Source organism: Glossina fuscipes, unplaced genomic scaffold, assembly GCF_014805625.2.
Source record: "Glossina fuscipes isolate IAEA_lab_2018 unplaced genomic scaffold, Yale_Gfus_2 0, whole genome shotgun sequence".
Lineage (NCBI taxonomy): Eukaryota > Metazoa > Arthropoda > Insecta > Diptera > Glossinidae > Glossina > Glossina fuscipes.
Window position 1 is genome coordinate 25,284,150 of NW_023998414.1, and position 25,476 is coordinate 25,309,625.

At 33.1% G+C, this 25,476-nt stretch overlaps 3 protein-coding genes across 3 annotated transcripts in view; all 3 read left to right on the top strand.

Moving 5' to 3' along the window:
* Positions 1–185, top strand: part of LOC119643557 — a 2,911-nt gene extending 2,726 nt beyond the window's left edge. Inside the window, exon 4 of the mRNA XM_038042946.1 lies at positions 13–185. Coding sequence (XP_037898874.1) covers positions 13–124 — 112 coding nt within the window. The 3' untranslated portion in view covers positions 125–185. The remainder of the gene's footprint in view (positions 1–12) is intronic.
* A 3,830-nt stretch (positions 186–4,015) lies between these two features.
* Positions 4,016–8,303, top strand: LOC119641994. Its single transcript, XM_038040947.1, has 3 exons — positions 4,016–4,335; positions 5,453–5,585; positions 8,158–8,303. The coding sequence occupies exons 1-3, from the start codon at positions 4,116–4,118 to the stop codon at positions 8,264–8,266; spliced, it is 462 nt and encodes a 153-aa protein (XP_037896875.1). The 5' UTR covers positions 4,016–4,115; the 3' UTR covers positions 8,267–8,303.
* Positions 8,304–12,338: 4,035 nt separating this feature from the next.
* Positions 12,339–17,054, top strand: LOC119634138 (SET domain-containing protein SmydA-8). The gene is made up of 6 exons (XM_038028137.1): positions 12,339–12,466; positions 15,192–16,052; positions 16,118–16,290; positions 16,375–16,497; positions 16,559–16,752; positions 16,834–17,054. The coding sequence occupies exons 1-6, from the start codon at positions 12,446–12,448 to the stop codon at positions 17,052–17,054; spliced, it is 1,593 nt and encodes a 530-aa protein (XP_037884065.1). The 5' UTR covers positions 12,339–12,445.
* The last annotated feature ends 8,422 nt before the right edge of the window (positions 17,055–25,476 follow it).

Genomic DNA, 25,476 nt, shown 5'->3' on the forward strand with positions numbered 1-25,476 from the left:
TTTTTTTTTTAGTTTCCCTTATTGTGAATTTATATTCGATTTAAGAATGTCACGACACTTCACATCATTTCCGGATTGCTACGCCATACATTGCAATGAGACGTTCACATTTTTTGGTCATTAAAAAAGGATTTGCTTTTTTTAATGGAATGAAAGTTTTATGTAAATATTAAACATTATTTTTATAAAAGCAATAAAAAGCAACGGGCAAAAAACAAAAGAATACAAACAAAAAAAAGAATGTGTAAGTAAAAGAAAGAAAAAAAGAAAACAAGATTTTTTTTTTTTATTTAGAAGCCAAGCTAACGACCTCAATTTGGAGAGAGAACAAACAGGAAAAAGCAAAAATAAAAACAAGTAACTAAAATAGCTTGCAAAACAATTGAAAGTCAAGTGGCCTTCAATGATCAATGTCACTTCATTTAAAGCCACAAAAAATTAAAAAAAAAAAAAAAAAAAAAAAAAACATAACACAAAAAAAAAGGGGGGGGGGGGGGGGGCCACAAACCGATGCTGCCGTTAACGATGAGAATCATGATAATAATGACGTTGATGATATAGACTAAAGTTTAGCACAATTTTGCTTTTTCTATATACGCTATCACACACACACACATATATACACACACGCATATATATATATATATATAAATATATATGTATACATTTTACTATTATTGAATTGAGACGAGATGATATTGTTTTCAATTTTAACAAATATGCAAATTTTAATACTCAACACTTTGCGCTATGGAGGAACAATAGTTGCAATGGGATTACGAACGTTTACAGATTTTCCTTTTTATAATTTGACATTTATATATTAAACCCTATGCACAGTTTACGTACGTACGTACGTACGTACGTGCATGGAAGGCCTGAAAGCACGTACAATCGCTTGTTTTTTGCGATATATTTATTAATGAAAAAATTGAGGGATCTCCGTGTACGTTCTTGCACCATTCGGTGTGTTATGGGAAAGTAAAAGTGTTTCTCTTATTTCATAATAAAATACAAGAGATTTTTTTTTTTTTTTTTCCATTTTTTTAATATTGTTTTGCTTGCTTGCTTTTCGCAAAATTTACATAAAAGACAAAGTAAGGGAAAACGGTATTTTATTAAATTAAAATTTCAAATGTAATTAAAATCCATCGAAATTGCATCGAAAGAAATATAGCAAAAATCGTTTAGAAGCAACATTTTTAGTAAGTGTTTCATGCAATGGTATCTATATATATGTATATATATATATATATTAAATGTTCTCTTAAACTTAAGATCGAAAGTATTTCAAATATTTTTAATTCTTTTTATCAATTTTTAATAATTTTTAATAATTAATTCTTGCTCACTTTAGTTTTGGATCTTTTAAAAGATATATATACGTATATATATATATATATATATATATCAATGGCCGGGACTAATTATCTTTTTCCCCAAGGATGGAATGGATTCGTTTTATCGAAACGTTTGCACAAGATCTACTTTATCAAAATTAACCTTGAAAATGAGATTGATGCCCGTCCGTCTATCCGTTTGGCTTTGCATTGGTTATGATAAGCATACCTCTGATCTCAAATACCAAGATATCACGTTAAAGTTTGCCAAAAGTATTAAAGCTTTTCGCATGCGAGTTGCTATTGAAAATGGACCAAGTCGGCCTATAATACTAGGCAAACTGAGAACCTTTTCCGTTTTAATAATGCACAAAATGGAGTTTTAACAGCAAAAATTCATATATTCTATGGGCGATTCTACACGTCGTGCACAAATATAAAAAAATAAATCAGCCACGCCCACCCAATATTCGAAAGTTTCTACTTTTGAAATTTTTTTTTTTTTTTTTTTGAAGTAAATTTGATAGGTAAAGAAGATTCGATCACAGCTGAAAATATTTGTCTCATTGGTTAATAAATTGCATAAATGACAATAATACGTTAATAAAATGCTTTTTGTTCACTTAATCATTGTCGTGAAAATCCCAATATCGTATAATGAGTATCGAATTTCTAATACGTATCTGGATTGTTGTATCTGTGGGTAAAGGTAACGTAGTAACATTTTTTGTGCATTATTCTCATGCCTAATCTTCTTGAAATTTTCTATATATATATATATATATATATATACATATAGAGTTTTATTTATTTAATTAACCACTCAGGGTATACGATTGTCAAAGAGAATTATAGAAGAGGACAGAAGTATATTTATGTATACTAAATTTGAAAGAGAAAACCATTGAGACGACGAGAAAGATAACTCCAGGTAGCTTGCTACAAAGGTAGATAGTGCGATTAAAGAGCAAGAAGTCGGTGGCCGACGTTATGCGATACGTACGTAGGCACTTTCAATACGAGTGGACAATGGACAAATAGAACACTTGCTCAATATAGATAGCTATAAATAAGTACAGCAGTGCGTATGTGACGTCCATTGTTCGCTGCAGGCATTCGAGACGTGCCTTCAGACAGGACTTAGTATATTATTTGATTATCGAAGAGCAATTGCTTCAAAAACACTTGAAAATGTTCCCTACCGAAGTACAAGGAGAAACGAGAATATTACGAATGTAAGTGAATGGGTTCACGATTCCATTTCAGTTTATTATTTACGTGCTCTTGTCCAAAGAGTGGCCACACTTTTGAGTAACAGTTGGCACCGTGTTGAGAGAAACCCAAAACGTGTTAGCTACGAGCGGGTTGACTGCCAGCCGATAAACACTGTTTTTCGCACTAGCTTAGTGTGGCAAATATCAGATGATCACTATCTATCATAGCCCGATAGTTTGTTTTTCGTGGACGTGGCCGTCAACGGCTGTCAATTTTCTCTTTCGACGTCTTCCAAATGTGAAACTGAATATTGGAGTAGCGTATGGACAGACGAATGTAACATCTGCCGACAAGGCTAAGTGGAAGAAGAATCTTACGCTAGTGAAACACATACATACAATGCAAAGGTCGGGCATAAAACGCCTATCAATTTATGCAAGGTATTATTTACTGTAGTAGGTGAGCTGCTTTCAATGTCCGAAAAATTATGATTGAAACGAATTGTCTCCGATGAAGAATTTCGGACGTAACATCAATATTGAAATTTCGTACTTGGCGGAAAAGTGAGATTTTCATTGATTTCAAACTGCTATCGACATCGAATATAACCTTGAAATTAACGAATCAAATGTGCCGGACGCTACGAATTATTGCGTACAGTCAATATTATTCACTATTAGCGAATCCGATTTTCCATCTCTAGACTGCTTAACAAGAGATAAAAAAGGAAAAAGAAAGAGATTTACATAAATGCTTTTTAATTTAAATTAATTTAGTTTAATTTTTATATTTAATACATATTTTTATTAAATTTTTTTTTCAACCCCATTTTTTCCATTAAATGTCAACAACCACGAAAGCTGACCCTTAAAATGAATTACATTATTTGCATTTATTTTTGTTTTGTTTGCTTTTCATTTGTTTTTATTTCTTCTTTGTTTAAATTAAACAAATGACTGACATTCGCCTAAAAAATTCATTTATTGTATTGTATCTCACACAAAAAGGAAGATGTTATGCGTAAACAAATCATATAAAATCAAGTTTAAAAAGCACATTTATTTTCCCGATGAACATGCATACACACACGCACACACACACACATACACACACACACACACACACAAACATACAAAAAAAAATCAACAAATACCTTATCAAAAAAAATAATGTCATATATGAGAAAATCATAACAATAACATAAGACCACCAGCGAACCAAACGTTCGTTGATAGTCAGTAGTAACTGTATCACACATTACTGTTTTTAGTAGCGCTTACGCTAAATTTTTTTTTAAATTATGAATTTAGTACAGGGACAACACTCAAGCGTTCAGAAACCATTTTGTTCGTGTTTTCAAGTTAAATCGATGTTATTCAAGAACATTTACATCATTTTTAAGAAATTTTCATAAAAAAAAAAAAGTGCAAGACACAAAAAAAAGAAGATTCAAAAAAAAAAAAAAAAAAAAACAACAAAAAGAAACATTTTTTTTTTTTTATTATTTCACACAAATTATTGGAAATATATTAATGTCTGCGTATATGCCTTAAGTTGGACATGGCGAAATTGTTAACGTATATGTTCATAGTGAGTTTTTTAATTATTTGGTATTTCCTGTTGTACGGCGATAAAGATCGCAACAGCGACTCGGTTGGTGGTGGTGGTGGTGGTGGTAGCGAAAGTGTCGGCGGTTTTGGTGTGGCAGCCACAAACGGTCATGGTAGCCCTTTGGAAGGTCGTGATCGTCATCATCATGAACGCGGTGGTCACATAAGAAGTAAGTCGGCTTCGTCGCCACTATATGAATATTGTTAAACACACCTTAGTTAGTTAACGCTCAATAAAAACATAAATCCATTATGACAAAATCCTTTTTACATTAAGTGCAATTAATTTTAAATGTTTAAAATTTTCATAATAGATAATGAAAGCTATAAAGTTAAAGAGGATTGTATGCACGAGGTTAGTATCACAAGTAATCGATCTGACAAAAAAAAAAAAAAAAAAAAAAAAAAAAAAAAAAATTGAATTATTTTAACATAGCTCCCGCTTAGCCGAATGCACTTTTCTTAGCGATTGTCAATAGCTCCGGTATATCGTTTATCGTGTAAACTGTCAAGTACTTCAAAGTAGCCATCAGCCGCAAGCTTCATGCGATCATTGCAAAAAAATCACACAGTTTATTCAACCTTGGAAAAAGACAGTAGACCGGATAACCTATTTCTAGAGAAGTGCGTTAGTTCTAATAAAGTGCGTTAGAAAACAATTTGAAGCTTAACTCTTTGGGATTAGATGGCAAAACAACTGGCATATGTATATGTTCCTCATTTTTCGCCAAATGCCATTTCTTCGTGACTTGATAACTTAAACGCCACAATAAGCTGACATAGTACGGTACAATTGATCGATTTTGTGCTTCTAAAGATATTCAATGAAAAATAGTTATCGCATATCCTCAAAAACAACTGTTATAACCCTATCAGTATATAGAACTGTCGTCTTATATACGATTGAAACGTTTGAGCATTCGGTTCTACTGTGAGCAGACATCAGCTCCTATCTACATATTTTCAATCATTATGCAATATAAAGCAGTTTCTCGACTGCTCCTAAGGTCGGCGAGCTTTGATAGTGCTTTGATTTCAAACAGACCATTCCAAAGGAGGTATTACATCACGTAATGATGGCAAATTTTTTTCATGATCGCAACTTTGGTAGGAGTATCTATAATTGAAAAATAGAGCGAATTAAGCTTTATGCGGGCGTCGATGTTCGATAAAAATTAAATTTGATCGAGAACTTGTAGGGCTGCCCTCGTACTAACAAAACATTTCAATTCATGAGTGCGTGGCCGTGTACGCTTTGTATATATGTATGTTTTTATTTAATTGCAGGAGACATTAATCATTGCTGGCGTCGGTATGACGGATACAATCTACAAAATACTTTAGTCAATAAGAAGGAACAGCTCAAAAAACCTTACGGCATACTCTGTCATTTTAAATGTACTTGGTTCTTTACGATAAGGTAATAAAAAAAAACAAAACAAGAAAAACGAGAAAATGAGAAAATGAGAAAATTCTCTAAGTGAAATCTAATAAAATATTAGAATAAATAAGAAAATTATCATAAGCTATGAGAACGAATCTTAGATACTGCTCGTCTCAAAGTAATATATGGGGAATATTTAAAGAATCTGCTCAGTTTGTGAACGTGAGAGATTACGATAAACCTTCCAACGATAAATCTTTCTGCTAAGTTTTAGATGAAGTTCGGTTAATGATTCGAACCTACCCAGTTACAGCGTATTGTTGGCGAGTTACGTCTATTTTAAAATCTATTGTCATTAACAGGATTGTCGCAACTGCAAAGTATTAGCTAACTAACTTAGCACAGCTTTGTTTAACATTTAATTAGGATACCGCAGAGCGAAGTAATTAAGAAGCAGAACAATCAAGTCGACATATCTTGATTCAATTTCCCATGCGGGAGACCATACTTTAGATATTATTGGTCTGTAATTGTAAATATAGCGACTACTTCATCGGACATACATCTGGAGTTCATTCCAATTGAAATTTCACTTCTAATTAATATGATATTTTCAACTTGTAAGACCCATTTTAATTAAAAATGAAATTCCTATTAACATTTCGATTTCAAATGGAATTTCAATGTGCTTCCGATTTCCCAACTTTTTAGCATAGCAAACACAATTTACTCTTTTCACTCATCGCAATAAAGCGATGGGGATTTTTTACTTGTCCGATTTTACTTAGCTTTAGAAAATACACATATATAGCAAATTATGGATCGACATTTGCTATAGACTTTTCATTATAACTTCCTTGTGACTTGTGAGCGTCTGCTAAGTTTGTGCGGATGTATACAATGCCCAAAAGCAGTTGAGAAAAACTCAACTTTTAACTATACCAATCCATTGAGAGTCACCTTTCTACATTGATGTAAGCTTGACTGTTTGTCTTTCCGTACGTCCATTTGTCTATCTTGCTTAAACTTGCGAAGCACAATTTTGTGCTAAAGTTTGCTACAGTGACGCATTTTAGCCTAAGGACTGAAGCCGATACGGAACGGACCTCTTTTTCAACCACTTCCCATAGATAGCGTCGCATTTTGAAGAGCTCTTATAGGAATAACTATGGGGTGGTGTAGCGTATTTAATGGTGTTTTTACTTGTTTCATTTTAGGCTCGCTTTCGTATTGTTTGTATTACATATTATCTTAAAGAATGGCTTTTAAGCTCATTAGCGAGAAATATTTGCCCAAATTTCCATTTTATTAATCAAATCAGTTCTTGGCAGTAGATAACAAACTCAGAGCCGCTCGGGATGCCCGATTCTCTAAATATTTTCTTCACCTTGGATCGCAATTTTTTTCCGCACATCATTGTCACACGGGGACCACCTCTTATCGCCCATTATCAATCTCTATAAATCGAGTGGGGAATTTGGATCATATAGGTTTATTTTTTTGGGCCCTAACATATAGGGGTGTTATCACGAAAAACAATCTCTTATATGGATGGAGATAAAGTCTAGCAACCTTCCAACCTGTGGGCTTTCATAACAATTGTAGCTTTGTATGAAAATAATGTGAACTTCTTCGTGTATTAAACGAGTGAATAACTGTACTAAGCGAAATGAGGTAGATTATGTAATCGTCAGGATTGCCCCACTCTAATGTTCCTACTTGTTTTTGAATGTGAAAGCGTAGAAGCGGCAGACTGTAGCGGAAATTTTTTGTAAAATTCATTTGCGAAAATCTCAAACTTCCACAAAACGCTTTCCATTCGTTGTGGTCCGTGACCATTTATGCCGATCAAATGAAGATTTTAATCGAGTATTGAATTTATTAGCTACAACAAGCGAACATATTCTCACCACTAACCAATAAGTTGTTTCCAGAGATATTCAAAAACGTTTCAAACGAATTTGTACTTTTCCCGGCATACACTAAAGCTGATCTTACAGTATCTGCACAGAAATGGAAACAAAGACAGGCTTGTCTGTTCGCGCCTCCGGGCAACAGGCAAATATGCCATAATAACTTAGTTGTAATATCACAGATATATCACAGAATATACCTAGTCATGAGTCGATTGTTTTTCGAACTTTTGGCGGTCTTTACGTTCTTCGATTCATCATCGGTTTGAGTGTTTGTCTATTATCTGCTGTTCAAAGGCGTCAGAAATTGAAATGAATTTCGGATAATCGTATTCAAAATGATGAAATTATTTTCACTTACAATTCGCAGGAGATGTTGATCGAAATGGACGTAACTTGCTTGCAAGCAGATCGCTCCTTATAAGCAAAAAACTTTAACTTAGAAGACGGGAAAAATTTTGATCGAACAATACATTGCTTGCACGAATATTGGATAATGTCATCGAATATGTGATGTTAGAAAAGCTACGACGCACTGCCGCGATCACATTTAGCGAAATATTTCACAAATATTTTTTTTTTTTTTTTTTTTTTTATTATATTTTTTTTAGTTTTTAATTTGGTTTTTTTCTAAAGTTTGCAAGTTTTTTTTCTTTTAATACATATTTTGTTTTTTTTTTTTTGTATATTTTCAGTTTCCCCACTTGTGAATTTATTTATGATTATAAACTATCCTGTTACTTATTTACATCACTGCCCGATTGTACGACAGTCAAGTGCACATTGCTAAATTATTTTACATAATAACGATATAAAAACAAAAAAATTAATTTTACGTAATTTAACTTCTAATAATTACCATTTAAATAAAATTAAGTTTTTATATAAAATAACATTTAATAATAATAATTTAAATTAAAAAACAATTTACAAAAAAAAAAAAATAAATAAATAAATAAATAAATAAATGACAATATGTATTTAATAATTTATGGGCGTGTTTTTTTTTTTTTTTTTTTTATTTCTTTCAAAATTCGCTTCATTTGCAATCAAGAAGAAAAGATTTTCCCTGAAATGGCTCAGGTGTGCGTTTGCGATCAAACCAATAAATTGCAACGTGCTCGATAAAAATGTTGTGGACTATAATGCTGCTAAGCGTTATTGTTTCCCGATGTGAATTTATATTGTGCACATACTATGCTTATGTACGTGTGTATGCGTGTATGTATGCATGCTTGTATGCATGCATGTATATAATTACAACTTGTTTAACTTTGAAACAGGTGTAAAGTATATTAATTAAAAGCTGAGCAAACCTGACAAGAGCGGTAACAGAAAATAAACACAGACCAGCAACAACAACAACAACGCTTTATTTATTATACTCTGAAAATAATTGTTGCATAAATGGATTTTTGTATATACGTATAAAGCATATGATGCTTGCAAATATTTAGAAAAACAAAAAAAAAAAAAAAAAAAAAAAACAAATGAATATAATTAAATTAATTTCTTTAATATAAAAGGATTTCAGGAGACTACACTATATCAACGAGATGACTAAAGAAAAAAAATTTTTTTTTTGACTTAAACGTTCAATGAAGTGTGTAAAAAAAAAAAAAAGTTTGGTTATCTGAAACAAATTTTCATTTGAAATTTCGGGCTTCCTTCCAAACAGTCCTTGCGCCAAATTAAACTTTACTCGAAAGCTATAGCCTAATGTCTTAAGCTATTGATTCCTAACTTATACGGTGCGCTGAGAAACGTTTTCAGACAATATTTCTAAAATCCCTTACGTATCGTTCAGAGTATGAATACGTACAGTAAAGGCGTTTTCTCTTTTTAAAATGAATTTTGCGCAAAAAACAAATGCAGGGGCTGTAGAGTTAAATTACAAATACTTCGCGAGAATGGATCCGGTGCTGCCATTTTTTGATATTTTTAAAAACAATATTTTTTCTTTTTTTTTTCAGATAACTAAATCTATGCTTAACAGCCTTCGCGGTCATTATTATTTTACTAGTCTTTCTTCCATCTGAAAAAAATTATTAAATACCCAGACAGAGTTAACATAGAGCCTCATTTTCTTAAACCGATTGAATTAGAATCACTTTCTGAATCGATTTAAGCTTGTCTGTCCGTTTGTCCCGTATGTGCCTCGCCCACAGCTCGCAAGATTTTGTATGGCAACATTTTTTCGCCCACGGATGAACGTTATTTAAATGGTTCTTTCCGTATAACGCACTATTCTTCCGATATAATGCAATACATTGACAAGCCATTATATGAATAACTGCATTAAGCGAAGCTCTATCTAGTATTTAACGGTGGACTCTAGCCTACTATAATCTATTTTCTTGTTTGAAACTGCTACTATTATGTCACTCCGTAATACATAAACTGTTCGTGAGAGTAGTTCGTCAAGCTAGCCACATATATATGCAACACTCATATACATACCTATTGGAAAATTTGTGTGAATTTCAGGAACAAGGTATTTAGTGAGCATTTGTCAAATTTTCGGTAACAATTGACTGATTATGTCATTGCCTATGTAATTGCAACAAATATCGGCTTAAATTAATAAAAACTTCAATTGAAAGGAGGGCGAGCTTGAAGCGCAAGATAGTCACAACGAAATTTGGAAAACCAATTTTGACATAACCTTTGTTATCACGCGCAGAGGAATCCTGTGAAGCCTGCCGTCCGCTTATCATTCTTTCGCTACATGGTTGTCCTTGTCGCGATTACAAAGCAAAGGGTGTATACATACTCGTTTGTTTACTTTTATCATAATTTTTCCACAACCAACAACACCTATCAAAACTGTAAAAAGAAGCAAGTTAAAACATTTTAGCCGGACATGGCTGATCATTAATTACGCTACAGCATTATGCCTAATGAACTCCTTCGCTTTTTTTTCTTTTCATAAAAAACTAGAAATCATACCTTATTAGCATGTATCTGCTTAGTTTTTATGGGGACAGGTATATGGAAGCAGTGAGGAGGAAAACTTATGCCAACTTGATCCAACTTGGATAAATTAAATTTTTTAGTAAATGAATTTATTACACTTGAACTATTTTTGTTATAAAACACCAAAACTTAGCCCGCGTTGTCGATGAAAACTTACTCTTTAAAAGAGATTTTATATCGGCGATCAATTTACTACCGATTTCTCGCTAGATCCTTTTTGAACGGAATACTTTTTGGTAAAAATGTTTTTATTGAACACAATTGTTATATAACATGGAAAAATAAAATTTTTTTACTAACTTTTGTTCAGCATCATTAAAAATTGAAACTTTTTCATCCTACAGCGCACTGTCTAACAAGATATACTAAATTTAACCGGATGTATGTATAAAAGCCACAAAGACTGAACATAGATTTATCTTTTATTAAGTAAAGGGATTTATAATATGATTCTGAATCTATTTAACCTTATCTGTCCGTCTGTCTGTCAAACAATCCGATCTCTATCCATAAACTATTGTCTTTAAACTAAGAGATATTTTGCCATCTCCATACCGCAAGGCGTCGACATACCCCAATGAAAATGAATTGGACCAAATCACTTTCCAACCTCCCTCCATGTAACATCGACAAAATCTCTGAGTACTCATACTTCGATATACAAAACTGAAGTGAAAAATTTAGACCGAATTGATTAGTTTTCCACACCCCCTTATATATATTCGTTCCTATGAAAGGAAAGCCTTGCTGCGGCATACGGATGTAATTTTTATACCCATCACGGAAGGAAATGTCAAAGGACTTTCAAAATGTGTATATCAGATGAGTATCAAATTCTGAATCGGTTTAAGCATGTCCGCCCGTACGTCCGCGCATCACAAACGTGTAGCAAAGATTTTCCTGGCCAGAAAAAATGAACCCGTCGACTTCAAATTTGACAGAAATATTAAAAGTTCGTGAGGGCAGGTTGGTATTGAAAATGGGCCAAATCGGTCGAAGGACACGCCAGTGCAGTACGAGTTTTTCAGAAGGAACAAAAAATGGTTTTTATTTATTACTTATAATCTATAGCACAAAAAATATATATATATGTATATACAAAAACTCGGACATATACTCTACGGACGATGCTGTAGATCGTGACCAAAAATTGAAAAAATTGAGCATGCCTATCCAATGTTATAGTGTATGAAAATTTAATTGTTTTTTCAATGCCTTTGAAGAAGGACGCAGAAACAAGCTTGAAAAACCCCATAGACTATATAAATTCTTGGCAAATTTTAAATTTGGAAAGCGCTTAATTTGTGGTAAACATTCTTCCGTTAGTGAAAATAAAGGTATCGCCAACAAATTCGCAAAAAAATTTAGAAGTGGCTTCAACTTTCGCAAGAACAAGCCTACAACGCCTAGACGCCTATGCGACAAAAGCTCCTATTTTGAAAATATAAAAAATCAGTCACGCCCACTCTATATTATAGATCATGAAAATTGAGTTCTTTAACTTTTTTTTGTCTTTTTTAGGATAAGAGCGATGGGTGTAAAAGATTCGGTCACGACCGAATTAAATTTTCGTACTTGCTTTAATTCAATTCTTTTTCTCATTAAGCTTTTTGTCAGCCACACCTGCTTTACCACGTTTCATTGTCATCGGTTTTCGTTTTAAAAAAATAATTCCAGAATTTTTTTTCAACTTTTTTTCATAATTGCTGCGCGTATATATGAAAAAAAAAAAAAATCTATAATTGTAGACGAGCAAAAAAGTAGCTAAACATTATCATTTTCAGTTGGATTTGGCAACCCTGGCAAAAAAATATTAAATGAGGGAAAAACCGTCAATAATGAATTAGCTGAGAGAATTGCTTAAAATACAAATTTCATCAAAAAATTACATTTCATAAATAACTTTTCACTTTGCGTGTTAGTATCTAACAAAACGTTCGTGCCAATGTGAATTCAAACAAAGAAAAATATTACGAATATTTATAAGTTTCTAGTGCTGATAGAAAAATGCCCGGCAATAAGAGAAATGTAAGCATTGTTTCAACTAAAAATATTCTATGAGACGAATCTTGTTGAAAGTATTGAAAAGAATTTTTTTGCTTAAAATAACATATATCGGTTTTTGTTTTTGGTTTCTTTTTTTTTTCTTCTTTTTTTCTTCAATTCTTTCAATGTTGTTCGCTTTATTGATACAGAGGTATTCATTGGTTTTGATGTAAAAAATTGATGTTAACATCATATAAATGAAAATATGTATAGAAAATTTAGCAATTTCTCAATAAAAACACACATACTAAAGATGCTCTACAAGTCAGAGCAGAGCAGAACGAGATGTCTAAAGTAAATAAAAAGGAATTGAAAATGTTGTGCGATATTCATTTATAGAAGGAGCTGGTTGTTGACAAGATTTCGCTCATTTTTAACATCCAACTACGCCCACCAAATCCAGTTGATTTTATACAGACCCGGCTAAGTTTATAATAAGAATGCCACAAATTTACAAAAAAAAAGAGAACAAAACAACTTTGGATTGCGAAAATTTACAACGCACGCCGTCTGCTCTCGAGTTTTAATAGTAATATTACTTGAATGTTAAGCACTTGAATACTATGCACGCTGCAAGTTGTTCGGTCGGGTATGCTTAAAAATTCTTCAAAACCTTAGCAAGAATCTGCTTAGGAACCTAGCGAGGTTAATTTAAACGTAGAATCGAAGATCGAAGCTTTAATTTTTTTTCTGAATTCGTACAATGACGAGTCTTCAAAGAGTGAGGTTTGGGACACATCTTGATCTCAAACTTTTCACGCAATGCACTTTCTCTTAGATCTTTAGATGTTGCTGGCGCAGACAGACGGAAATGTGAGTATATACCTTAGCGCATACTTGAGTGGTACATTTCAAGGTCATTACTTCCTTTCCATCCGGTATCTACTGTACACATACGTTTTCTCAAATATCACTAGAATTGATAAAATGTTTTATACAGAATGTTGTTAATAACATCCCCAATCGAGAAGTGAAAAACGTTTCATAGTTGGATATGTATTGCCACAAGCATCAATTTACTTGCTTGATCTTTTATATAATTTGTATGTATGAGTATTATTGAAATTATTTTTAAATTTTTTCCGAGAGATTTCGCTCTTTTTCTCTCTCGTTCACTCGCTCTCCCATACTCTCACACTCTTCCTTGCTTATGATCATAAGTGGAAAGGGCTGCCAAGTGCATCGTAATGATAGTAAAAATCTGCGCAAGAGCTTTCTTTACAAAATAATCAGTTATTATTATTTCTTTTTTTTTTTTTTTTTTGTGAGGCTTCCGAAAAGCCTTAACAGACAGAGGAACAAAAGAAATTCGTCAATGATAAGCTTAGCGTGTCAAACAATAACAGAAACATCTTTATAAATCGTTGCCAGACATGCAACCTCGTGATAGATATGGCAAATAATTAGTTGAAAAGATTACGCACAGACACATGCATACACACACACACACACACACACACACGAACACATGCAAGTAAATTAAATATAGTTAATGTATAGTTATGTGTATTTCTGTGTGAGTGTGTGTCGGCACGTATGTTTATGCGCATCGCGCAAAACGCTGCCTTCCAGTGGCTCGAGGTAGTGCCAAACCAACCACTTGTTGATTCCATTGAATTTGGTAAAGTGAACGAGCAACTTTTAGGCTTTTTGAAATATTTTCAGATACATGTATACAGTACAGTTTTGTACATATGTATATATATATATATACGTATAAATGTCTGCTTGTTGAAGGTTTCGGAAATTAAGTGATTTTTAATTGTTTCCGAACCATTAAAAAGTAACAAGAAAAATTGTTTTTAAATACTTTGGCTACACATAATAAGGTAACCGTCAAATAAGTTAATAACGTATCGAGCCTATGCACAATTTCCAACATGTAATTGAGCGAATAATTGCGTAATAAATTTTGGCTTTATATTCAATATCCTTTGGTCCTGAACATCGCTTACAGTTGACGGCTACCAGGACCTAATTGATGGACACAATATCAAGAGAGAAATTTTTCGAACAACATCTGATATAAAAATTCACTGATTTCATCACGTATATATTCGTTTTTACGATCTTGTTACGCATTGTTGGTTTCGAAAATTCTTTTATGTGTCGGATAACTCCCTCCCTCTCTCTCTCTCTCTCTCTCTCTTTCTTTCTTTCTTTTTCTTTTTTTTGTTTTCTCTATCTCCCTCTCTATGTACTCCGCGACAATTCGCATGGTTGACATATGGGAAACAGAAAGAACAACTGCGACCGACTAAATACTGAGATCAATAGATCAGGCAGTGTTCAGAAACATTTTTTTTTCAAGTTGATAACACTGTGACAGACATCTATGACAAATTTCACCTCATTAAAGTCGTTAGTTTTTCAGCTAAGCAAAAGATGGGCGAAGACTGAAAAAACTGCGCTAACGGCGCTCAAAAATCGACATGATGTTAACAGTTTTTTTCGATTGTCGTGGTGTTGTATACTGTGAACACCTTCGGCCGATCTAGACAGTTAACAAGGAATATTATTGGGGTTTCAGGATTACTTTGATATGCGATGAAGAAGATAATAAATAGATTTTGAGAAGAAAAATTTAAATTGGTTTTACTTTTTGGACGCAAAAGTATTTTCGAATTTTTACAAAGAAGCAATAGTTTTATTACAGCTGCGCTTGGGAAGATTTTTAAATTATGAAAACGTTGAAAATTATTTTTAGACAACTAAGAAGAAATCGTCGCAACGAACACATCATTTAAATACTGGTTTGCGGCAACTCTCTTTGGCCAACGACACGGAAAAGAATGAAGAAATTTTATTACCGCAATCCGATAAATACCGAATCACTTATTCCGATCGATATGGTCGTTATTTATTGGCGAAACGTAATCTACCAGCGGGAGAATTATTAATTACCGAAAAACCTTTAGTCGTGGGGCCGTGTGCTTCAGGAGAACCGGTTTGTTTAGGTTGCTATAAACCGGTTACACTTACAACTTTACAGTATAGATGTCCTAACTGTAAATGGCCATTGTGTGGTAAAGAATGTCCAGGCGTCCATCAACCTTACGGTCATAGTGCTTGTGAGTGTGAACTTTTGAAACGTGAGAATACCGGTCAACGTTTGCATACAATTACTCCTGCCGATAAAATCAAAAATCTTTATGAATTAGTTGCTATAGTAAGAATTCTGCTAATGAAAATTCACGAAACTGATCAATATCAACGAATTCGATTAATGGAATCCCACTTGGAAATGCGAAAACAAAATTCAGATCTATGGCAACATTATGAAGAGAATATTGTTCAAGAATTAAGAGAGAGATGGCATTTATCGAATGACTTCACAGCAGAAGAAATTCATACCGTATGCGGTATAGTGGATGTAAATTGTTTTGAAATTGGTCAAAATTCCGCCAAGGCACGTGCATTATATCCTGGGGCGTTTCTATTGGCACACGATTGCTGCCCAAACACCGCACATACAGATAATCCTGACACATACGAGATTATTTTACGCACCTCACGAGGTATTAAAAAAAATGAATCGATTACTTTGAGTTATGCTTATACGTTGCAGGTCAGTAAGGAGAATTTCAAAATAAAAAAGAAAAGTTAATTTAAGTAAGAGAAGAGTTTTTGTAGGGTACATTGAAACGTCGCGATTTCATACAAAAAAGTAAATTGTTTTGGTGTTGCTGTCAACGGTGCACTGATCCCTATGAGTTGGGTACCGATTGCAGTGCTCTGACCTGCAGTTCTTGCCAAAGAGGATTATTAAGGTCAAGTAATCCTCTGGTACAAGAAGCTGAATGGAGGTATTAATGCATTATTTTTATTTAAATTCATTTTTCATTTTTTAAATAATATTCCGTTACTTTTTTTATTTCTTGTGAACATAGGTGTGATAAATGTGATTTTATCATGAACTCTCAGGACGTGGTACAATTATTAGAAAAACTAAATAACATTTTAGATAGTATCGATGTTCACGATGTGCAGGGTCTTGAGAACTTTATGAAACGGTTCGTTAATTAAAGCATTTTCTAAGCCTATAACTGTACCGGTTGAGTTTTCAATTCGCAGCTATTCGGTCCTGTTAGGCTCCAATCACTATCTGTTGCTGTACGTGAAATACACATTATGTCAAATTTATGGACGTATTGAAGGTTACCTATTATCGGATATGTCTCTTGAAGATTTAAAGCGTAAAGAGAAATATTGTCGTGAATTTTTACAAGTAGCAGACATACTTCAACCGGGTCTAAGCAAACTACGAGGTACTGAAGAATTTTTATTTTAATTTTTAATTAATTTTTATTACAAATTTTATTAATTGTTAATCATTATTCCACTGATAGGACTAATTATGTATGAATTACATGCTCCCATTATGATGATCTCTCAGCATCTATGCAGCCAGCATCTAATAACACGTAAAGATTTTAATAAACGTTTAAGAGAAGTCATCGAACTGCTCAAGGAAAGCAGTTTAATATTGCAAATGGAACCGAAAGGATCGAACGATTATCAAATGGGCTTGGCTGCTGAAGAAGGCTTAAAGCAACTAGAAGGCAATTAAAATAAGAAAACTAAAAATAAGATAAGATGAACTTTCCATTGTGGAGAGCCATCAACGTGACCGATCGATTGCAATGGAAGAGAGAGCAACAGAATAATGATATTCGGGTAACTTTTTAAACTATATATATATATATACTTAAGAATTTGCAAAAAATAAATTATTTTTTAAAAATGGCAACACCGAAACTATTCTCGTTTACAGTATTTTTTATTAAAAAGGCTCTACGTGATGCAGTGTAACTGATAAAAATTTGAATGTAAGAAAAAAGGAATACTTAACCTAGATGCGTGTAGGCTAAAGAACGACGTAAGTTATTTTGAAAGTAATGATTATTTCGTAATTGCCGAGTCTTTGAATATTATTATTATTACTATTATAAATCTTCAGACGAGAAAGCAAACATTGAGCACTAGCTCCACAAGTTATTAACCCTATCAAAGAAAAGTAAATTAAATATTGAGCCTAGTAGGTTTTATACAATAATAACCTACGTCGATATTTCGCTCTGTAGCTGACTTTAGGATGTCCATAGGATCAGTTATTCCAAACGAAATTCTCGCTAATAAAGGAAAAGTTGACGCAGTCAAAAGGATCGGCTTTATTGTAAGAATACGTCCACAATTGCAGCTTGGAGAAGAAAACTTCTTTAAGCTGCATAGGTGTGTTGTAAATGTATGGTCACGCCCATGGCGATTTCTTGAAAATGTTTTCATCTTGATTTTCTCAATACGTGTTGAATATGAAGATGGAATAAATTGAGGGCGAGCAGAGGAATGACGCTGTTGATAACATTGTCGATTTCCTTCCATAATTTACTCTTCGATAGTCTCACTTTTCTATTATGTCGCTCAGAGTTGTTTGCAAGAACCTAAATGATGTCTATCATCTATTCTCATTAACGGACTCTTTAAAGTCCATTAAAGCAATATTGCTCAACAAGCGCGATTTACCTATGTCGTACTTAAACTGATTTAACCTTAGATTTTGTCATTATGAGTCGAAAATTAATTTGTTGTTAACAATTATCGGTTGCCAAGCTTATGCATGTTTGCGATGGCTTAGGGGTTCACTTGCAATTTGGTCCTGTATCGGTTGTGGGCGTGGCTCTATGCTAATTGTGTACATGCTTCTTTTTTTTTTTTTCTTTTTTTTTCCTCCTTATTTGTTTTATTGTACTTATACTAAGTTTTATTATTAAATAATTTTAAGATTTACTTAAGAGTCAATTGAACTCGACTGCCATTTTGTTTTAGTTGAGTTTCTTGTATAAGTGGAATAAATAAATAAATAAATAAATAAAAAAAAAAAATAAGTAGAGGTGCAGTAGCAGCAGACTTGCTCGATCAACTTGTTCCTTTCCCAATAAATCGATATGGCTTGGTTCACAAATCATTTTGGCTTTTCTTTTTAATATATTGGCTGGTGATGCTCCAGTTCGAGGTCGAGGGATTTCGAATAGCTTTTAATCGAGGCAGATTAACAGTGACAGTGGCAGTTTTAAGTTTGTCTTCATGAGCAATTTTCATAGGATTTGAATAACTTATTCCCTAATTTGTCCCCATCTTCGGAATGTTGTTTTAAAAAAGTATGTAAAATGTAAAAAATTTAATTAAACAAATGAAAAACTGCGGCATTTATATCGCTTGGCGTTTCGTACAATGTTTTTATTGTAATAAATTTTGTAATATTTCTTGCCATTCGCCTGCAATTCCGAGACCACGAAACTCGTCCTTATACCTTTTTCCTCGAAGATTTTATATACCGAAGGGTTCCTCTCGGTGAACAAGGAAATACGAAATTTTACACTTAACGTGTTACGCTCACCCTAGGAAAATGTATATCAATACTATCACACTTACACCAGAGACTTCATCCGCAACCCTCGATTTCTTAGCATCGTTGTCAGTCGCATAAATATATATTTGTTTGGAAATGTTTTTAAATGAACATAAACGCTTTGCAAAGACATCTATTCGTGGATTAGCGAAGTTGGAATTCAATCAGTTAAAGATATTATACATAATATATAACTTACTATCTATCCCCTACTATTCCCTACTAGCGGGAATCCGTTTGTTACCTAACGCTTGTTATTTGCGAATACGCGTGAACAACCCCAAAATTTCAGAGGTAATGAATTTTTTCTTCCCATTATTATAGAAGGTTCTAGGCCTTCCCTAGGCCAGTAAAAATCAAATTTTGTTCGTGGAAAATGTGCAGTGACGCTCCCATGAATGGTTATTTCTGTCTGAGCTATCGCATAGTGATTTTTCTTTTAAAATCTTAATTCCATAATTTCCAATTGACTACTAATGCGGCGTGGAGATGAATAGTTTTTACGAAAATTGGACAGTATCAATAAATCGACAACATCAAGGAGATTCATATTTGCGGCGCATTATTTTCTACGCTTCTTTGCTTTATTTACTTACGAGTTTTGTGGAATGAATTCGTGTGCTGTGATATATATAAGCGAAAGTCTTCTAAATATATTTATATAATACGCGAACAGCTGATTATTCGTTCATTGAAAGCGTCGAAAGACATTAATATCATAGACCAAGTGTAACATAATGATATTAAAAACCTGAAGGGCTCCTTTAAAGGCATCCTGTATAGTTTTAGTATTTCTCTTCCGTTTTTTTTTTTTTGCCAACTATTAAAATTTTCCAAAGCATCATGCTGGACAAAAGTGCTATTGAGCAGGAAAAGCAAATCAAATATAATTAATTGGTTGATGTGTTTAAACTTTTACGTTTGTTTTTTTATTTATTTTTATTTTTCATTTTTTTTTTTTTTTCATTAAGGATAATGGCCATTAAAGAGAAAATGTTCCATTAATGTTGAAAACAAAAAAGTAATCGAAAAACAGGAAAATATTACCTTTTAGTTTGGCCGAATGCTTTTTACACTGAAAGCAGTCGCAACTTTTCATTATAAAAAATTGATTTATTTGCAGCTTAGGTCGACATCAATAGCCCTAAGTAGCGTCTACTTTGCTAGATGCGAATCTTTTGTCTTTTTAGTTCATGTCGAAGTCGTTTACCCATTTTGTCAAATACGTAGGATACGCGAGGCTGATAAGATCTCCTGCACATAACGTTCGATGTAATAGTCAGGCATTCGTAACCAGTGACCCGGGCTGACATCTTAATCTAACTTGATTTTTTATTTATTTTTTCATAATTTCTTTTGTTCATTAGTTGTTGTGGGGAAAAAATTACTTGAGAAGAGTTCAAAGGACTCGCAGATTAACGTCAACATATAGGGACAGAGAAACCGACATCGCTAGATCAATTCGAAGTCTCCAATGATGTTTATGAATGCGTACACATATTATAAAATTTCTAATGTAGTTTTCATAAGTGTTACAATTGAAAGGATACAGTTAATAAGCTTACGGTGTCTAATAGAATTATATAAAATTGTTGAAAGATTGACTTGACAATTAAAAGCGCAATAAATGAAATGTGTAACAACACAATGAAAAACAATATTCCCCATAATACTCAATGCTTAAAATTTAATTAACTTCCACTTAAACATAATATATTCATAAGGGGTTAATTGAAATACTTCAAATCGCCCAAAAAAAAAGGAAAAAAAATAAATATTTGAATGTAAAAATGTAACAATAATTAAATGTAGTACATGTACACATTGGTTATCCGTTCGCTACTCAGCGCAGCAAAGGTAGCAAGATAACCTAAAATATTTACCCACAGGCAGCTCCCAATTTCCTTCCTATCTTTTGAGAGCAAGTCGTCATAATTTTTTTTATCCCTAACACTATGCTATACTAAGTTTGTGCGGCTGCATGCGACAGCCAGGCACCTTTAAGATAGACCTATCTTTTTTTATTATGCCGATCGGTACAAAATGATTTCCTAAATCGATTTGGCCTTCTCTGCTTGTCTGTCCGTCTATTAGTCTGACATCAAGTATATATATATAGATACATGTATGTTCAACATAAATATCGCAATTTTTAGGATACTGTGAGGTAATTTGGCAAACTAACGTATTTTGGCCCATGGACAAGCCCTTCTTAGCTAACAGTATTTACTACCAATTGTATTTTCTGGCTTAATTAGGCCTTTAGGACTTATAGTTTGCAAGAAATGAATAAACAAACAAGTAAAAAGTAAGTGTGCCAAACTTTGTTCTCAAACACTTTTAGAAGCTTATAATGACGCTGCGCTCTCATATCCCTATTGTCGGATTGGTTTCAATGGTGGACCACTGCAAAACAACATCGTTCTTTCGGCACGGTATGGACAGATGAACGGACAGACATTCTTAGGTGCATTTCGAATTTGAAACTGGCCAAGAATTTGTTATATATAGTTAAATATATATTCTGTGCTTTATAACAATTCTTCAAGAAGTCGTACTAGATTTTTCCAATTTTTGGACAGAAGCTACAGCATCAATCATGGAATACACGTTCAACTTTTTGTGCCTTTATGAGCGAAAACCCAACTTTTTATTCTTTTGAAAAAAACAGAGGTGTTCTCAGTTTACGTGGTACTGTGGTGTTTTCTTCGCGCGATTTAGCCCATTTTTAATACCAACCTGCACGTAAGAACTTCCAATATTTCTGCTAAATTACAAGTCGATATCTTCTTTTTTGCAGCCTGGAAAACAGACAACAGATTTACAACAGAGAACATAGACGCACAGACAGCCAGACGGATAGGCGGACATGTGTAAATCGATAAAAAGTTTAATGCTCACCCGATATATATACACTTTATGAGGGTCTTTGGAATTTCCTTTTGGGCGATGCAAACATATTAACGAAATTAATTTACCACCCGTTCTTGATGATGGGTGTAAATATATGCAGCCTTGTGCAGATATTCAAGATTGGATGACTGAACGGTGACTTTTGAAAAGTTAAAAGGTGAAAAGAATGCAGAAACAATCTGCATAGCATATAATCTCAAAACAAATAAAAGAAATAAAGGCACCTGTAGAGAAAGGCGCTATATTTAGGAGATTTTCTGCTTCTAGTGAAAATCTAAGTAGCATGGATCAACTGAATTTATCGGAAACGCTTTTACTTGTTAAATCACTAGCAATTATTATAGATAAGGATGAGTAAGTTTCATGCCAAAATTCCAGTTTTTATGGGTACGATATAATGTTTGATATAAGGTATGCGTCAAGTAGCTAAATGACTCGCGCATTATTATTAGGCGGTTGCATGTATTTTAATAGTTCTTTCACTTGAAAAAGACATTTGGAACTTATATTGGTTAGGAAGCGATCTAATCATCAACTCAATGATCGGACTTCTTCAACTTGACGGACTAGGACGTCAACCAAGCCATGCCTGCACCGATCTGAATAAATGTTAATCAAAAGGCGCCATGACTAGGCGTGACAGAACTTCCCATTCGAGCTGCAACAACATATGATGGAGCAGCATCGCCATAAGCTTCTGAATGTGTTCGGTGGACTTCGGCAGCAGATTTCTTCAAATCAATAACGAAAGTAATGAAGATCGAAAATGCAATTTTGGAGGGCTCCATGCGATTAATGTCGGCTTACTGTTATTTTAGGTAGAGGATGGTCGAAACCATTGAATTTAATCGTTATGTACACTGATAACAATATCTAATAACAATAAAAAGGATATTTGAGCAAATATCGCGATATAATCTTTTTAAGAAAAACGCAGCAAATTTGTAGAAACTCATTATATCCTTTCGCACATTAAGACTGTAATTTTCTCCAGCCTCTACTACATTGCCAATGATAAAAGCTAACGTGGTTTAGTTTATTTAATTTAGTGATTAGATGGATGCAACGATATTTTAAGATCCCCGACAGATATTTCTATTGCAAACTGTGCATACTGTGTGATAAGGTTATTACACTGACCAGTAATTCTAGTTCATATGTAAAATGACCAAAAATTATTAGTTGAAAAATAGAACAAGACCAAATAAACTACATGACCAAGTGTTAATATGAGTAGAACATATAAGCACAGACACGAAAGGAATATAAACAGAGAGACGATATATACCGTGTAGCCGTACGCCCTCAAAATTTATGCTCGTTTTTGTTTGTCTTCTATTTCAAACCAGACATATTTTTTTTTAAATAAAAAAAAAAAAAATTATATATATATATATATATATACATGTATATATGTAGATATATATTCATTTTTAAATGAAAACGTACAACAGGATGGGAGACAAAGGCCAGATAGAGAGGGAGAGAGAGAGAGAGAGAGAGAGAGTGAATACAAAACACAATGCAGACATTACCGGAGTGGAAAGCTATAATAATTTCTCTGGCATTGTGTTCAGTTGTTGTTCGATAATAATGTAGCAAACGAAGAAGAAGAAAAAGAAGAAAATAATAATAAAAACTAAAAAATACAAATCCATGCAAATATACCACCTAAAGGTAAGGAAGTTAACATGTTTGTATGTTTAACACATTCTCAGCTAACAACAGAAACTATAACAACAACGTATTCGCTACAATATGCTGAACAACAGACAAATATATGGAAAAAGGAACAGAAGAATAGTAACACTGGTGACACGTACCTTAAAATTATGGCCTCTGAAGTCAAGTGAAAAATAATAAACTAAAAAATTAAGAAAAGAATAAAAAAAAAAAACAAAAAAACATAAATAAATAAATAAATAAATAAAATTCGTGCTTTTGTTTATTATCTAGAACGGAAAATATGTAGACATATTCACATGCAAAAACTAAAAGCAAAAAAAAAGAAACAATTTCTCAAGGATATGTAATGATGGCATGGAGCGAACACACGAAAAAAGGAAACCAAATGTAACCATTTTTAGGCAAAATTTATGATGAAAAACAAGTATTGTTAACCATAAAATATGACAAAAATTTAATATGCAACACTAACAGATGAAAGGCTCAGACTTTACTACTATTTTGTCTAAATTGTCTGTATATATCTATCTGTCTATTGTATATGTAGAATTATATGTGTGCTTAGGCTTTACCACAAAATAGTGTGCTGTGGTATGTATAGCCTCAATGAGACCGACTCAGACATATGCATATGGTAAGGTATACAGTTGCTGAGGTGTTAAGTATGATATTGCTGCTATTGTTGTTATTGTTGTTGTTGTTGTTGTTGCTGTTGTTTCTATTTTTCAGCATTGTCTGTTGAACTCACAAAATAGAGGAAACTCTTTAAAAATATTTAAGAAATAAAGATAAAAACATAATTTGGAAATAACTTTTAGATGGATTCACGCCAATGCAAAATAGGATAAAATGTATTATAATTCAATTAAATTAATGATTACCTCCGATAAGCACGACCACTAACAAACGCTTTTTGATTAGTTGATGTCATCACTTCGTCCGATCGTTATATCCTTATATACCTTCATTTGATTGATTTATTTTCTCTATTATTGATTGTGTTTATCGCTTAGGAGTGTCAGTGTATTAATTATGATATCAGGCATCTTAACTATGAAGACATGTTATTGATTTTGCTATGATACGATGAAGAAATTCGGAAAAATTTCAAAGGCAATAAATTGTTGTCGATTTCAATCGTTCTAACCGTCAAATATCGGCCAGAATTGAGTAAAGCCTTGATTTGACCGACGAAAGCAGTGAGTGACCGAATAAACCAGGAAGCCTCTTACAGGTCGCAATGCCTGCAACGTAATCTAATACCATTGATGACGACCAACTCATGATTGTAATTGAAGCGAATCGATACATAATGATTTGTGAGATTGCTGGTGAACTTCATTCACCCAAAACAGCAAATGTATTCCTTATTAAAAGAATTGTGTTATTTCGTAGCGAAAAATCACAAGAAATTTCCAGACTACGTAATAGTAAACTTTCACTGACGGTATCCTATTTTCACTCTACTCGCAGATTTTTATGTTCTTACAATCCGCTCCTGTTTTTTCGCACTTAAATTGCGAAAATAATTCTTTGGCTGCCTTTCAGCGTAGAACTGAACTTGATACAGACACAATGTTCACAACATTTTACAAATTTTCAACAATTATTACAATAGGTTTTATTTTATCGCCTATGGACTGCACTTATTGTGACTTACATATATTATTATCTAGAGAGAGTAGCTTCTTTATTAAATATGCTTCTGCAGGCCAATCAGAGCTATCTTTAGAATGGCCTTAAATGTACGTTAATTATGTGAGAGTTAAATAGTCAAGTAAATGTTCTGGACTCTATCAATTTTATATCTTGACTTATCTCTTAACTTTCGCATTTGTTCTTGGCTAAAGTGGATGCGATTTCATCAGTTTTACAATTGTTCCTATGAATGAACTTTTACGCAATCGTTTTACGATCTATTAATCACTTAATAAATTAAATAAATAAGTAAATAATTACGCTTAAATATATTTAACCACTTCCC

Bases quoted from the DNA above. Each gene is read 5' to 3' on its own strand.
- LOC119634138 (XM_038028137.1), top strand. From the start codon at position 12,446: ATGCCCGGCAATAAGAGAAAT. The intron at 12,467-15,191 runs GTAAGCATTGTT...AATTATTTTTAG, and splicing joins TGCCCGGCAATAAGAGAAAT to ACAACTAAGAAGAAATCGTC. The intron at 16,053-16,117 runs GTCAGTAAGGAG...GAGTTTTTGTAG, and splicing joins GTTATGCTTATACGTTGCAG to GGTACATTGAAACGTCGCGA.
- LOC119641994 (XM_038040947.1), top strand. From the start codon at position 4,116: ATGGCGAAATTGTTAACGTATATGTTCATAGTGAGTTTTTTAATTATT. The intron at 4,336-5,452 runs GTAAGTCGGCTT...ATTTAATTGCAG, and splicing joins ACGCGGTGGTCACATAAGAA to GAGACATTAATCATTGCTGG. The intron at 5,586-8,157 runs GTAATAAAAAAA...GTATATTTTCAG, and splicing joins ACTTGGTTCTTTACGATAAG to TTTCCCCACTTGTGAATTTA.